The 15,687-nt window shown below is 43.4% G+C and overlaps 1 protein-coding gene across 1 annotated transcript; it reads right to left on the bottom strand.

The window, feature by feature from the left end:
- Window positions 1-6,913: 6,913 nt before the first annotated feature.
- On the bottom strand, window positions 6,914-11,035 carry actb2 (actin, beta 2). The gene is made up of 6 exons (XM_085453729.1): window positions 10,931-11,035; window positions 9,374-9,503; window positions 8,931-9,170; window positions 8,129-8,567; window positions 7,840-8,021; window positions 6,914-7,737 (listed from the first exon to the last, which is right to left on the bottom strand). The coding sequence occupies exons 2-6, from the start codon at window positions 9,494-9,496 to the stop codon at window positions 7,594-7,596; spliced, it is 1,128 nt and encodes a 375-aa protein (XP_085309855.1). The 5' UTR covers window positions 9,497-9,503; window positions 10,931-11,035; the 3' UTR covers window positions 6,914-7,593.
- Between the last annotated feature and the right edge of the window lie 4,652 nt (window positions 11,036-15,687).

The following is a 15,687-nucleotide window of genomic DNA, read 5'->3' as shown; positions in this document are numbered from 1 at the left end:
AAGGCTAATTCAGCATTCCTCATTGCATTCTCCAACTACAGCACAACAAGCAGCTAATGTGCAGAACAATGTGTCCAGGTTCAGAGACATATCTGTTTATTTCTAGGTTAGGCTTGTCACATGGATAGGAACAGATGGGACCATTTGGTAGATTATGTTTTTTTGTTTTTTTATAGCATATACACCAACTGTGTTCTTTGAGGATGATCCAACTGTATGTTCCAGGCTTTTGGAAAAAGTGCTGAAAACCATGATTTATGACCTAAAAACGCTGCTGAGTCAATATAATACCACAGTCATTTTTTTTTTATCTTACTAACGCTGTTTTTTTGTGTTGTTGTCGTTGTTGGGTTTTTTTTTATTCCACCCAGCAGATATTATAGAGGGAGAACATTTGTTATCCTTGACTCTCATCCAGGCTGCTAGTGTTTTTCTTCTTGTTGTTCGCCCCTTATCTTCCCCCCTCAGCGCCCTATCTCACATCAACCTCTAGCTGTGTGGCTGTCCAAATACTATCTTTTCTAAGGCTTGGGTTAATTCTGTCCTATCAGCTGAAGGATCAGGTAAATGATTTGATTTGCTGGACAGACTATCTGATTTTCTCCAAGGCCTGTGGCTACATTAACCCACGGGGGACAGAGTGAGGAGGCGGCATTGATTCATTCAGCTAGGGGTTCACACCTCTGTGGAGAGGAGACGCATAGCCCTACATAAATACAGAAGCATGTCCTCCTGCATAACCATAAAACACACACAGTAATGGGCTAATAAAACCATGAGCCATGGTTGTATTCTCAGTTAAGTATATTTTCTACTGTATTCCATAAAACAAAACAATAAGTCCAAACAAATACTAACACCCCTCCCTCACACACAGAGCAGTGAGCCTGCATGCCCAGAGGGCTAAATCATTCATCAAACTGCATCTCATGCTCGACACAAGCTCTGTATTGTTACTGAAGCTGGTGCTACTGCACTGCAGCAAGATACATGCAGAAATATGTTAATGAAGAAACCTAATAGCAGTGTCATGTTTCCTGCTGGAGCGAAGCAAATGTACACGCACAGGCAACGCACACACGCATGCAATAAAAATGCCACCGAGGCTTAGATGACTGACACCACACACACAAACACAGACCAACCCCCCCTCCACTTCAGAGCTGTAGGCCCATACAGACCCAGAGCTCTCATGGGGTAACTGCCAATCATCAGACAGAGCCTTGAAGGGTTTTTGTTTTGTTTTTGATTTGATTGGGCCACTTGAGAACGCACAGCTGGCCACTTACTTCACATCAGAAGACATGTGTGCACAAGACAGAGGAAAAAGTAGGTCCACCAATTTCCAGAATGTGTAAAGTGATTTCTGGTTTGTCTCTCGTTGCGTTTTTCTTCCTTTCTTGGGGGGGCGGTGTGTTCAGGTTTAGGAAATAGCCAAATGCACACAGCAAAAACAACACACACATACAACACACCAGCTGGAAGAAGTACATGAGATGGTGCGAGGAGATACTTTTACATCCAACACATCTCAATACACAAAGAAAAAAAGGAAGCAGTAAATATCAAAACAAGCATTGGCATTTGTTCCAGTGCTCCCAGAAAGATGAGGAATATTTTGCGTCACTTAGAGCACGCTTAGTTGAGATCAGCATAACTCCATTTTTACACTCACAGCGTGAAAGGTGGGAACAATACTAGCTGCAAACATTTGGCTTGAGCTTGTGTAAGTTGGAAGCTTGAGCAAAATCCTGAATGTGTTATCATGTGCCACCTGAAGCTTTTTTTTTTTCTATGTGTGTGTTTGTTTTTCCTTTACAAATGTGCTGCATGCATTGAAGTACAGTAGCTTGTGAAAGGTACTGTTTTGACATCGTCTGTGCACATTGTGCAGTTTGCATTCTGGTTTATTTGCCTGGGTGACCACAGCGATCATTCCTGATGATGTGACCCAGATATGCTATGGGATACAGCACATTTGGTTGTCAGTCTGCTGTATGCAATGAGGGACAAATTTGCTTTTGATTGTCCTTAGTTGTAGGTAAATGTAATGTCAGGGTGTACACCATGACATGAGCCAGCAGGCAAATTAGTCAGCTTAAGCATACATCAGGTGACTAATAGGGCACCAAACGCGTTATTTGGATTTTTTATAAAGAAAGAAAACAGGCGACAGTCTTCTACCAAACCCTGTCTGACTTATAGTCTGAGCTTGTAATCAGATGTGAAGGTGCTAAATAAGTCAGTCTACCATAACTGAGATGGCCAAAAGCTTGTGGTGTTGCTTTTTTGTCTTAATCTTTAAACTTCTTTCTTTTTGCTCCTGGAAATAGCACCATGACAAAGACATGCACAGAGCGGTCACAGCACAGAAATTTCCATCTGCCCCTCCTGCTTTAAACCAACGTGGGGGATGGCAAATGAGGAGGCAGTGGTTGTGTCTGTCAGCTGTGCTCTGTACAGTGCTCAAGCAAGCTTGCAGCTTGCAGGGTTGTATATTTTTGGTACTTGTTCCTCTTCCTGACTTGTGTGGTCAGATCTCTGAGAAATTTTTTCTTTTCTCTAGAAATTAAAAAACAAACAAACAGCACATCCACAGGCTTTCCACAAATGTAAGGAAACAGTGATGCAACAGACTCATATATCCTGCTGAGTAAATGCTCAGTGGTGATGTGTCAGGGTCACTGAGTCCTCCGAAGGCTTGCTGCTCCTGCTGCTGCAAACGCTGCTACCGATCATGCGTCTTTATTCGGTTACTGTAGAACAGAGGGATGGTCTGCACTGCAGAGTGTGTGAAACAGACACAAAACATCACTTTAAAGCTGCTGTCAGTCAATCAGACAAGATACTGTAATGTCCTTTGAAGGATGGGGGGGCGGGCGATGCAGAGATGTATTAACCCTGTGAGCATGTCATCCACTGTAGCATTGAAATCACTCCAAGCCCTGCAAATGGAGGATCTAATGTATTTGAGTTGATTATTCTCCTCTGGCCTCCTCCTGTCAGCAGTTGTAGCCCTCTCTTTCTCGTGTTTGCCTTTCACCCAGTTCACAGGTCGAAGAAGACTCATGTAGTGCAGCAGCCCCACCTGTTGGAGAGAGGTGAAAACTGCAGGTGAAAAAGGTCCCTGACCAGTGGATTTGCTTGCTCTAGAGCCTCACGCCTGTAGTAGAAAAAGAAAGAAGAAGAAAAAAGGAAGGAGACAATAAGTCTCTTTTTTTAAAAATGAGAAAACGCCCCACCCCCCACCCCACTGTGTCGTTTCTCACAGACACTTTTGATCTAGGAGTGCTTCATTCACAAACACCTGCAGTCCACAGACAACACACACACACAACCCTGACAAAGACCGGGAAAATAAAGTGTAGTACACTACAAACACACACACTAAGCGCTGTTTCTCTGGCAGTGCGTGTTTTGCTGGCGTGGCAGTAAAAGGATATCAGAGGGAAGCAGTCTCAGCAGAATCACAGGGGTGCGCTGGGGCGGGAGCTGCAGTGAGATGGAATACATTTTCAATACCAAACACACTCGATCCTCGGCGTGTGTGTGTGCGTAGCCTTTCTAGAAGCATGCATATATGAATTTCTATCAGGGCAAGTGCACACGTCTTTATGCATATGCACGGACCTGCATGTCCTCTCTAACAGGCCTGCATTCAGCTCAGGATACAGCATGAATCTAGGGCAGCCTGATTAATGGGAGCATCATGACTTTGGGCCGCACTAGATCTGTGCTGTCCCTCTCTCTCTCACACACGCACGCACACACAGAAACAGGATATGATGCATTGAACTTGAGGGTGGGGCTGGTCTATCCATCTTATCCTCTTTCATCTCTCTGATATACAAATGTGGAAAATCCGCTTTTAGAAGTGCACAGGAAATGGGCCTGTATCAGCACGGGATCTTATTTTCCCACCATTCTAGGAAAGCTGGCATGAAACCACAGCTTCAATGGCAGCTTTTAACTGCTGTCTCACAGTTTCTCCCCAAACCCTTTGGGTTCTAATATATATACTGAGATGTTAAGAATAAAAAAATGGTTTGATGTAAATAAATTATCCTTGAATCTGACAAAAACGAAATATATGATATTTGGCAATCGTGTAAAGGAGGATAAAGTCATTATGTTTATAGAGGAAGAATTGATTGAAAGAGTTACTGAATTTCGTTTTTTGGGTGTAATAGTGGATGAGAATTTGACATGGAAATCTCATATTGAACATATTAGAAAGAAAATGGTCAAAAGTATTTATATTTTGGGTAGTATAAGAGATTTATTAAATTATAAAACAATGCGTATTTTATATTTTTCTTTGTTTTTTTCATATATCAACTATTGTGTTGAAGTTTGGGGGAATACATATGAGAATACCATAAAACCTTTAAACCTATTACAGAAGAAAGTTATACGAATAATTCATAATGTTAAATATAGAGAACATACAAATAAATTATTTATAGAATCAAAATTATTAAAATTAGGAGATTTAGTGAAATTACGGACATTATTAATTATGTTTAAGGCTAAAAATAATATTTTGCCTTTTAAGTTACAAAGAGTATTTTTGATGTGTTCAAGGGGAGAAGAGAATAGAAGGAAATTTTATTTTAAACATCAGTTAGCCAGGACTACACAAAGATTAATGAGTACAACGGTTAGGGGTATAAGACTGTGGAATTCACTTCATTATAATTTAAAGAATTGTATAAATTTACAATGTTTTAAAAAGTGTTATATGTTTAAAACGATAACTCAGTATGAAGAATGCGAATGAATGTGATGTTGGTTTGGGATTCGACCGGAGAGAAATGTCAATATTAGTTTGTTCCTGATTTTTGGTGCCCACCGGTGATATAAGTTCGATGGTAGATAGGGGGCAGGGTTTAATAAGAATATTTTCTTCTTCCTGCTCCTTTTCACACATGGTTGTTGTGTTTTGTTGACAGAAGATGTGGTTGTTTTGTTTGATTTGTAGTACCAAGTGTGAAATAAATAAAAATGAAATGAAATGAAATGAAATATACAGTAGCGTGCAAAAGTTTTACGCAGGTGTCAAAAAATGCTGTAAACAAAGAATGCTTTCATAAATATAAATTATTGTTTATTGGCCCCAAATGTATTCTGCAGCAGGACAACAGCCCCAAACATACAGCCAAAGTCACTGAGAACCAGCGTAAAGAAGAACAAGAAGTACTGGAAGTGATGGTATGGCCCCCACGGAGCCCTGATGTCAACATCATCAAGTGTGTCTGGGATTACATGATAACCACAGATGATGTTTGGAACAACCTACCAGCTGAGTTCACTCAAAAACTGTGTGCAAGTGTACCAAGAAGAATTGATGTTGTTTTGAAGGCAAAGGGTGGTCACACTAAATATTGATTTGAGTTAAATTTCTCTTTTGTTCATTCATTGCATTTTGTTGATTGATGAAAATAAATGACTAATACTTCCATTTTTGAAAGCATTCTTTGTTTACAGCATTTTTTCCTCACCTGCATAAAGCTTTTGCACAGTATTGCATATATATATATATATATATATATATATATATATATATATATATATATATGAAAAAATATATATGTATACCTTGCACATGCAGTGACTCAAAGCACCTGGTCAACCGTGCATTTGTGCAGAGAAAAACGACAACGTGAGAACAGGCAGGAGAGTCACGCCTTAGTTTGTGATAAATCAGCCTCTGTCGCCACCTGCTGTCTAAACAACGCAACTGCCTGAAAGAATCTTTTTTTTTCCTTTATGGAGAGATTTAACCTCTTGTCACTCACATCATAAAACCAAAGTCTAAAAACAAAAAGATTACTGTCAAAGCTTTTTATAGCCAATAAACAGCTCATCATGAGGAAAGAAGTGAAGTCATTAAGAAACACACAAGGGCAGCGAAAAGACCCTCTCATGTGACATTTAGAGACTGACTGAACTTTAGTCACGTTACTTTACACACAGTGAGCTCACGTAATACTAAAAACAAAAACAGGTCAGCGTAAACCCCTGAAGCACCAAAAAGCAGAGATACTGATGCATTTAAACATACTCCGAGACGCAAAAGCATCCTGTTACAGTCTGCATGTACTGTGCATTAAGTTTAACTCGGGCAGTATTTTCAGAATCTTCTAACATTAAATGAGATCGAGGCTTCGCCGGTTCTCAGCAACAGTCAAATGGAAGGGAATTACTGGAAAGGCGCTTTTAATGGGAGAAGCCACGGTGCACCCACCCTCTAACCTAATATATACAAATAGCACTTATGGCACTTTAAAGCTTCATGTTAATGAATCACTCACAATAAATGGTAAGTGGTAATTGATTTATCTGCCATCTAGCAACTTGGCTTTAACAGCAGCACTACTTCATAAAAATGCAGACCAGCAAAAGCTGCTTAGAGGTGCATTGCTATTATAGCAGTTATGAAGTTATCCTACACTTGCAAGCACAGCTTGTTTAAAAGGGAGTTAATTGAACCCATTGGTGATTAAATTTCTAGTTTTAGCTCTGGCAAGAAAATACATCACTGCTGTAACAGCTCGAAAAGGCCCAAGGGCTGAGCACAGAGAGCGCTGGAAACTGCTTGCGTTTAAGACAGGATGTTTCAGCTTTGCCTTGAAGTGTATCAAAATGTAGATCTACATTCAGTTTGTTGCCATTTTAGCTTTAAGCTTTTACAGATACCAGCTCAAAGACCAAAAACTATGAGCAAATGAGCTATAATAGAGCTGCACACTAGCATGACTTTGCTCCATGAATAAAGCATTGGTCTGGTTTTTACTGCTGTATAACTGGCATTTTAAGTCTACTTTAACACTCACTGTAATAATTTCAGCATTACTAAAAGACGACTAAGCTGTAGAAATGTTCAAGTCATAAAAAACACAAAAGTCAGACATCACTTCGGAACACATGTGCACTTTATTGGGATTGTTTAGTCAGTGTACAGGTTGGCCCCACCGGTCTGGCACCCCATGTTTACCCCATCATTCCGAGACACCCCCTTACCCCACCACCCCAGGGATGAACCTTCCAACATGGGGGGGAGAAGAAGTGAGGTCAGGATGAGGGTTTGCATAACAAAAACAAAAATTAAACAGGACCAAGATTTTCTTTTAAGGCTGAAAGTACAAAAAACCCAGACATAACTTACATACAAGCGATACTACAACCATGTTAAGTATGCGCCAACCACTGGGCAGCCTTCACAGAGGCAAATACGTATCTGAACAATGCAAGTTAACATTTGGAATCATGTGTCTGAACAATGCAGTTAACAAACATTTGGAATGACCTAAAGAAAAACAAAATGTACATTTTTTTTAAGCCCCAGATGAGACTGCAGAACCCTGGGGTGTCTTTTTTAAAACCTAGCCAAAAACATTACTGTCTCCTTCATCGTTCCAGTTTTTTTAAATCCTGAGTCAAGCGCCAAAAATAACTGAAGCCATGCCAATGAGTTGGTCATCTATTCTCTGCGCCTGAGTTGTGTATGAGAAATGTGTGGTGTGTGGTTGTTTTGCACAGAGCTGAAGTTGTTGGGCGTTTGGTTGGGGAAGGGGAGAAGGAACAGTCTGTTTAGAAGCATTTGCGGTGGACGATGGAGGGGCCGGACTCATCGTACTCCTGCTTGCTGATCCACATCTGCTGGAAGGTGGACAGGGAGGCCAGGATGGAGCCTCCGATCCAGACGGAGTATTTACGCTCAGGTGGGGCGATGATCTGCAGGACAATGAGGCAGAGTGTCATTGGGATGCTTAATAATTTTTAAAAAGCGCATTAACTGAACCCTTATGAATGCCACTAGAAGGCAAGTCAGCTCACCTTGATCTTCATGGTGGATGGGGCCAGGGCTGTGATCTCCTTCTGCATCCTGTCAGCGATGCCGGGGTACATGGTGGTACCTCCAGACAGCACGGTGTTGGCGTACAGGTCCTTACGGATGTCGACGTCGCACTTCATGATGCTGTTGTAGGTGGTTTCATGGATTCCGCAGGATTCCATACCTGAGAAGATACAAGACACCAGTTAGCAAGTGGAACTGCAGGACACTATAAGGGCCCAGGTTGCATGTGAGGATTTAATAAGCGGTGGATTTCTGTTGGAAACATACCCAGGAAGGAAGGCTGGAAGAGGGCCTCGGGGCAACGGAACCTCTCATTGCCAATGGTGATGACCTGTCCGTCAGGCAGCTCGTAACTCTTCTCCAGGGAGGAGGAGGAGGCAGCGGTGCCCATCTCCTGCTCGAAGTCCAGGGCGACGTAGCACAGCTTCTCCTTGATGTCACGCACGATTTCCCTCTCAGCTGTGGTGGTGAAGGAGTAGCCACGCTCTGTCAGGATCTTCATGAGGTAGTCTGTGAGGTCACGGCCAGCCAGGTCCAGACGCAGGATGGCGTGGGGCAGGGCATAACCCTCGTAGATGGGCACTGTGTGGGTCACACCATCACCGGAGTCCATGACGATACCAGTGGTACGACCAGAGGCGTACAGGGACAGCACGGCCTGGATGGCAACGTACATGGCGGGGGTGTTGAAGGTCTCGAACATGATCTGCAAGGAGAGGGAGAACACATTTTAGCTTTACAAATTTAAAAAGACAAGTCTAGCTTTTGTGACCACTGCACTCACTACATGCTTTAGAGTGAGGCTGACTGAAGTTAGTCGAATAAAAGTGCAGAAAGTAAACATTCCTTCACACTTGTGCAAGTAAGTCAATGTCTAATAAAGTGCAGAGCTACTGCGCTCCTAAATAGACACAAGTGCAGGTAAGGCACACAGTCAAGAGACCTGTTGATGATAGATCATCTTAGAGAAGAGAGTTCCTGGAGGAGAGGAGGGAGGGGAAGGAAGGAGCAAATGAGAATGGAACAGAAGGAAACTGGGGAGATAAACAGAGGTCTGGAAAAAGTGTACCTGGGTCATCTTCTCCCTGTTGGCTTTGGGGTTCAGGGGAGCCTCTGTGAGCAGGACGGGGTGCTCCTCAGGGGCAACTCTCAGCTCGTTGTAGAAGGTGTGATGCCAGATCTTCTCCATGTCATCCCAGTTGGTCACAATACCGTGCTCGATGGGGTACTTCAGGGTCAGGATACCTCTCTTGCTCTGGGCCTCATCACCAACGTAGCTGTCTTTCTGACCCATACCCACCATCACACCCTGAACAGGGAAATCAGTTTTAGTTAAAAAGTCAAAAGTTACACAATTTAGAGAAATTAGAGAAGTGTTTGCCAAGTGATAGCTGAACTACAAACATAATATTAACTGTCATTAAATTGAACAATTTTCTTGATATAGGCTTGATTTGCGACACAAGTCACAATTTAAGGTGGCATTAAAAGTAGACATGCGCAGTCGCTAACCTGATGCCTGGGGCGACCGACGATGGAGGGGAAGACAGCACGAGGAGCGTCGTCTCCGGCGAATCCGGCCTTGCACATACCGGATCCGTTGTCAACAACCAGTGCGGCGATTTCATCTTCCATGGCTGAACTGTTGAAGATAAATGAAAAAAGGATTAACACTCAAGTCTGCGGCCATTTCGCTTCCACTTCCTGTTAACTAGCGGAAGTTCACGAGCTCTGCCGCTAGGAGGAGCTCGTGCCCCACATTCCGAGTAAGCCAGACAAAAGGAAGTGGCGCTGCGTTCTGTTATTACCATATAAGGACATGGTTCGGTTTTGAGCAGCTTTGCGGCTACCGGCGCGTGGCGCGACGCCAGAGCGGCAACGCACGGCAAAAAAAGAAAAAAGGGAACAGTCCACATTAAAGAGCCGACAGACCACTCCCTTCATTTTACTATCGTTACAACCAGCGCCCTCCCACTGTTGCTTAATCACGCTCGCTTTTATGAACCTTCTAAGTCCTTTGAGTGAATATCACTGCGTCATGCAGCAGCACAGTCATTCATTGCACAGCACGAGACACTTAAAGGCTGCAGGTATAAAGAAAAAAGATCAAGTCTGCAATTACTTAATACTGAAGCTAGTTTATGAGAAGAGAAGTTGCATAATGAACTTATGCAGACTCATGAATGGTCACAAGCGCTTGACTGGTGATCCATTTCCTGAAAGCCACGCCTTTTCTCGGAGTGAAAGATCAGGCGATTGATTGGCAATTTCCTCATTTCTTTCTTGTCACAGCTAAGAAAACTAAACTGATCGGGACATATTCAGTCACTTGAGCTATTACTCAGTTTATCACCTTTAAAAGAAAGATAAGCTAGGCCTTTTATCTTTTTATCGCAAGCCTTAAACTGACACCAGATCAGGTTAAATAAAAAAGAAATTCAGCTTTTAAAAGCGTGTGTGGGAGTATCCAGGATAAACGAGAGACTTAAAACTGCAACTGCTGCAAATCTGAAGGGCGTGCTAGCATGATGTGGCTAGGCTAATATGCTAAAGTAGGTCACACCCCGCCGCATCGGGCGCACAAAGGGAGCAGCCGGGATCCAGACAGTCTCAACTCGGAAACCCTCTTCAAAGTACCCTGCCTGGGATCAAATGCCAGGCGTCGCCACAATCCTGCAAAAAACGTGTACGACTACACGGTAACAAACACCGGTTTTAGCGCAACCATTAACTCATAGGATGCCATTTACTAGAAGCCGGCTCCATCCAAAAGCACCTGTGAATCGCAGCAGCAGCGCTAATGAACTTGTCTGCAATCATAACAGTTCCTCGTTTTGTTTTTTGTTTTTTTAAAAAGAAAAGCCAAACACAAGATACAGATACTGCTGTTTAACAATCAATACAATTCTTGTACGGGAAGACAAAGAACCGCGTGGTCCCCGACGACAGTTTGCATTAAGGTGAATAAATTCATCCATGTTTACATAAAATAAACAAATCAGCTCGTTGTTTACTTGATAAACATCCTAAAATAAGAATTTATAAATAAGGATTTCTCCGTTTCCTTACCTTTGGGTGGGGGACTTTTCGCTTTAAGGGAAACGGTTTCAGGCAAATGATATCCCGCACAAGCTGTGAGTGTGACGGCGCTCAGAGTGAATCCGTTAGCTGTGGGCGCTTGTTTTTTATACCCAGTCGTTTGCCTGGCTCTAGCCATAAAAGGTAAACTTTCGGAATTGCGCCCCCTGATTGGTCCGGCGTCACTCACAGGGCACGTCGCGTGCACGCTATGGTGCACCGAGCGCTCGCGATTCGAGAGAGAGAGAAAGAGAGAGAGGGAGGCGATAATAGCAAAGGATTGGAGAAAATAAAAGGGAAGGGATTGGTGTGGCGAGGCCTACCTAGTAAGTCTTAATGTGTAGATATACCGCTGTATGTTCAGGTTAAATGACGTTTATTGTTTATTAAAAGTGAAATATGTCCCTGGTGCAACTGCTCAGAGCAGTTTGTTATAAACATATATGAACGTTAGCAGAGCTCAGCACCCAGGACTCCTCCCTGTGAAGGCTGCAGAGGCCTCAGGCTTTTTTTTTTTTTTTATCAAAAGGCTGCCCTCTCTCCCGGTTATTCAGCCTGGAATAACCTGGCATTATTTGATATTTCAGACATCGAAGTAGGGTGGGGGTGATGCTGAGGTTGCCTCCACTTTGAAAGGCAGATGTGAGCCCAGTGGGAGTCACAACCACTGCATCACCAGGTCAAAAGCTTAATGAACACAGAGCTGTGGAGCTGCCCCTCCACAGGCTGCGGAATGACCAGCTTGCTGTGTGTAAGGCCACCCCCTTGTCCACTGATGCTAGTTGTTTCTTATAAAGTTCATTTATATATCAGGTATGTGTCCTTCATGGTTGTCAGGTGTCCTGTAAATAGCTACCTCTTCCTCTCTGTTTGAGATACAATAGCATAATAAAGGTGTGTCATTTCAGGGGATAATGGAGGGGGGAATCTCATGCTTGTCTCAGATTTTTATGCTCCACTTGGTTATTATGGGTGTGATTCCTGCTGATTACTATGAAGCAGGAAGTATTAAAACTCCCTGCTCTATCAGACCGATGGCCAACACTCCCATGCCTCTAGCTTAATCACTCAGTAGATCCCCTTTGATTGACCTTTATTTAAATAAATTAAAAAAAACCCAGGTTTTATTTACCAGTTTCAGATAAAACACACAGGCACACACACTGCGCCCATTTCCACTTCCTGTTCTTGTGTGAGTACACTTTAAAACGTGTGATTTTCGGCCTTGCTCACTCCCTGAGCAATGGGCCCAATCTAACCCCTGTCACAGACTTATGCTGCGGGGTTGACCTTAGGCCTGCAGGCAGGCAACTTTCCATCAACGATTCACTGCTGTATAAAGGTTTAACATTTAATCATACCACAGTGTGAAGGTTTGAAGGTTTTACTTTAACCCCACTCTTCCTCTGTGGTCCCCCATTCCTTTCTCATCTATCTCTCATTAAATTAAAACAGCCTGCACACCAATCCAGCCATCCCTCCATTCATTCATTCATTCATTCATTGCACAAGCATGCAGGTTATAAAAATGGTGAGGTGGCCTCAGTACCATTTAAAGCCACACTCACAGCAGCTCCTTCTCTTCCCCCCCACACCACTTCCCTTTCCTCTCTCAGTTGCATCAACTCTTGTGTATCTCGTTGTTCCTGCCCTCTGTTCTTTGTCATGTTGACTTTAAATGGCCATTTAAATGGACCCTTATAAGCCTCTTTTAAATGAATTACAGCTTCCTGTAGTGTGAAACGGCGCGGGTGAGACCTGCACATTTTAACCCTTCTTCCGGCTGAACTTTAATACTTGGTGATGTGCAAATTTGTTAAAAGCGATCAAATCAAGTGTTGGTTTGTGCACAGACTCATGCAGATGCAGTTAGAGGGCTTGCACATGCAGGGAAGAGTGTTTGTCTTCTGGCTACACTTGCTAATTTACAGGTCTTAACTCTCACCTTGAACGCTTAAAGTTTTATTCATGTTTGTTTTATCAGTATTAAAATTGTATTTCTAATGAATAAAACAATAAAAAACAAAGCAAAAGCATGAACCCTGTTAATGGAGGTTTGAACAGAAACCAGAGGGTTGTGTCTCTGTAATGGCGTAAACAGGGATTGGCTGGGAAATGTTTAATCCGGCCTCAGGGAGTGCCTGTGGGATTTTGAATTCACAGTGTGTGTCTATGCAACGCATATTCGTGCATAGGTGAGTCATTGTTCCAACCCACAGCTCCAGCTCCTACTTTGATTCAGGGCAAAAGCATTTAAAGGAGGATCTATTGTTTTTTTGTTTAGGTTTGAACTCTACTAAAAAGAAGCTTTCCATCATTTACAGTTCAGAATAATCACTACTGATGTGAGGCTGGACCTCAGTGAGGGCACTCAATGCATTCTCGTCTTTAAAGCCAACTTTTTTTCTGATTGGTTGCCATCACAAACAGAAGGTATGGGCGTGGCTTGTGTGTACCTGACGGCCATATTGGGTCATGCCATGTACACTTGATATCAGTTCTGTGACATCATGCAGGACCAAAAGGATAAAAAAGTGCTAGGCTTGAGCTTTTGGCTCAATATTTGAACCTGTGGCCATTTAATATGACATCCACTATCGTAGCTGCGACAACGGCGTCGGAGCTTCTTCGCTCACTCCTGTATAAAGAATCAAAGCGGAGCTCAGGTTGTCAGTCAGCTTGGGCAAGCATGTATTTATGTATGTTTGCGTACAGCTCTCTGGTTGGAAGTGAGAGGTCTCTGGTTAAGTGCTATGTTGTCAACACTCTTCAGTGGGAAATGTGTACTCGCCAAGTGCTTGGAATGCTGTCCTGGAAAGCCTCCTCCTCCTCCACCTCCTCTCGTGTATCATACCAGCATGTGTGTGTATGTTGTGTAAGTGCATGTTTGTGCTTACACCCAGTGTGCCAGCCAAAAACAAGCTTTGACCCTGGGCCCTTGCTGCCAAGATCCTTACTGCTATAAAGCCACCTAATGAATTTTTCCGGGGATTTTTTTCCCCCCCAGACGGGAGTTTACACACAGTCACTTGAGGTGTTGTGTATAATAACTATTACTGTGATCACTGGTTTTCTAAATAGACCACTTGTCAAGCTAAGTGACACTTTAATGTGAGAAGCGAGTGAAGAGTCAGGGAGGGTTAGCCATTAGACATGGAACTACGCCTGAAAAGGTCCATCTTTTCTTTACAGTGTGGATCCGCCACATGACCCAATGAATCTGCTGCCAGCAGCCCCGTGCGAGGTCCCGTCTACACGCCAAGTCCGAGCTGTTTTGATGACACAAGGAGGACTCGCACGACATCAGGCAGGTGATTTTTAAGTTATGGCAGATCCGTGTGTATTATGTAAGCACGCCAACAGGTGATCTCGTTGGCTGTTTTTTTGGCTGAAGCCAGGTATTACCCCGGCCACGTGACGAGTCAATCAGTAACCCAGTGACCGCAGCAGCATTTGTGTTTATGTGTTCTTTAAGGGACGGGAGCTAACCATGACCTCGTACTATCTTTGCTGACTCTGCTTTTATGTGTCTGAGTAATTTAGAGCTCACCGGCGACCTTTACATAGATCTGACACTGTGTCTGTGTGACTAGTGAGAAACAAACAGTGCTCTTTTGCATGAAAACACACACAACCTTGCAAAGTGCACGCCAGTCACGTGTGTCTGTGTACACTTACTGGTCAGTGATTTGAAAAAAACCCTGCTGTGACGTCAGCACCTCAGGTTTTGCTCTTCAAATAAGGTAAGCAACCAGTCGGCCGGGAGCGACAACACAGAGCGATGCCACTCCCTGAGTTGCTAAACCCGTCCCACCGTGGCTTCCTGTTCCTCTTATGAGTAAAGACGCCACAAGTTTCCCTTTGCGCTCAACTCGGCAAGGCCATTATTGGCTAACTCGCTCGCGCTGTAACCTGTTTTGGCTCTGTGTCTACACTCATGTGTCTCTTCTTCCTCTTTCTGTCCCCTTCATCATCAAGAGAAATAAGACAGTCCACGCCATGTTTGTGGACGTGGCACTGAGGCTGAAATCAAGGCTTTTTTCTTTCTTTTTTTATTGGTCTGTGTAGGAAGGTTAGAGGAACCACAAAAGGCCTTTATTTGTTGATGACTAAAGCCGGTTTAGAGGCTGGACAAGAATCATACACAGTTACACATCAGCTGCCTTGAGTCTTACTGTTACAAGACTGCAGCTCAATACAAAAAACATTAGTTGCAATTAGCTTTGCCAGAGGCTGAAAGCTCAATGCTGATGTCAGATGAGGGATGGGAAGCAGTGATGGCAAGAGCGAGCGATAAAAGCGATAAAACCATCAAATGGGATCTTGGTTGAAGCTAAGATGAAAATGGAAGCAGAAGAAGATGTCGAGAGGCGTCTTGATGTCATCTTGGAAATGCATCCTGTTTGTCGCCCGCAGGAGTTTCATTCTTGGTTCCCTGCGAGTGTTTTGTGTGACAGAGCAGCAGGAAAACAGGAGGCCAGATTAGCTTCCCGGTTACAAGCTTAAGGTGAATGCAGCTATCCGGGGATTTTCTCCTTTAGATTAATGGCAAAGTAGTTTAAACAAATACTTTGAGTACACTTTCGGTTTCTGGAGACTGACTCCAGCAACAAGTGAGCACGAATATGAGAAATAAGGGAAACCACAACTGGGGCTCTCTGCAGGAGAAAAGGAACAACAACAGCACCTCTACAGCTGAGTTTAGCTTCAGGGGACAATAACTAGTTGCTGTTTTCCATGGTGATCTG

The sequence above is a fragment of the Copadichromis virginalis genome, linkage group LG4 (assembly GCF_057382275.1).
Source record: "Copadichromis virginalis isolate Kocher_CV1m ecotype Utaka linkage group LG4, C_Virginalis_male_GT1.1, whole genome shotgun sequence".
Classification (NCBI taxonomy): domain Eukaryota; kingdom Metazoa; phylum Chordata; class Actinopteri; order Cichliformes; family Cichlidae; genus Copadichromis; species Copadichromis virginalis.
This window is presented reverse-complemented; position numbering and strand designations above follow the sequence as displayed.

What these genes read in the sequence shown, in the direction of transcription:
- actb2 (XM_085453729.1), bottom strand. Translation starts at nt 9,496, where the DNA reads ATGGAAGATGAAATCGCCGCACTGGTTGTTGACAACGGATCCGGTATG. An exon ending in TCGGTCGCCCCAGGCATCAG is followed by an intron (nt 9,171 to 9,373) that starts GTTAGCGACTGC and finishes TTCCCTGTTCAG; the next exon opens with GGTGTGATGGTGGGTATGGG. An exon ending in ACAGGGAGAAGATGACCCAG is followed by an intron (nt 8,568 to 8,930) that starts GTACACTTTTTC and finishes CTCTCCTTGCAG; the next exon opens with ATCATGTTCGAGACCTTCAA.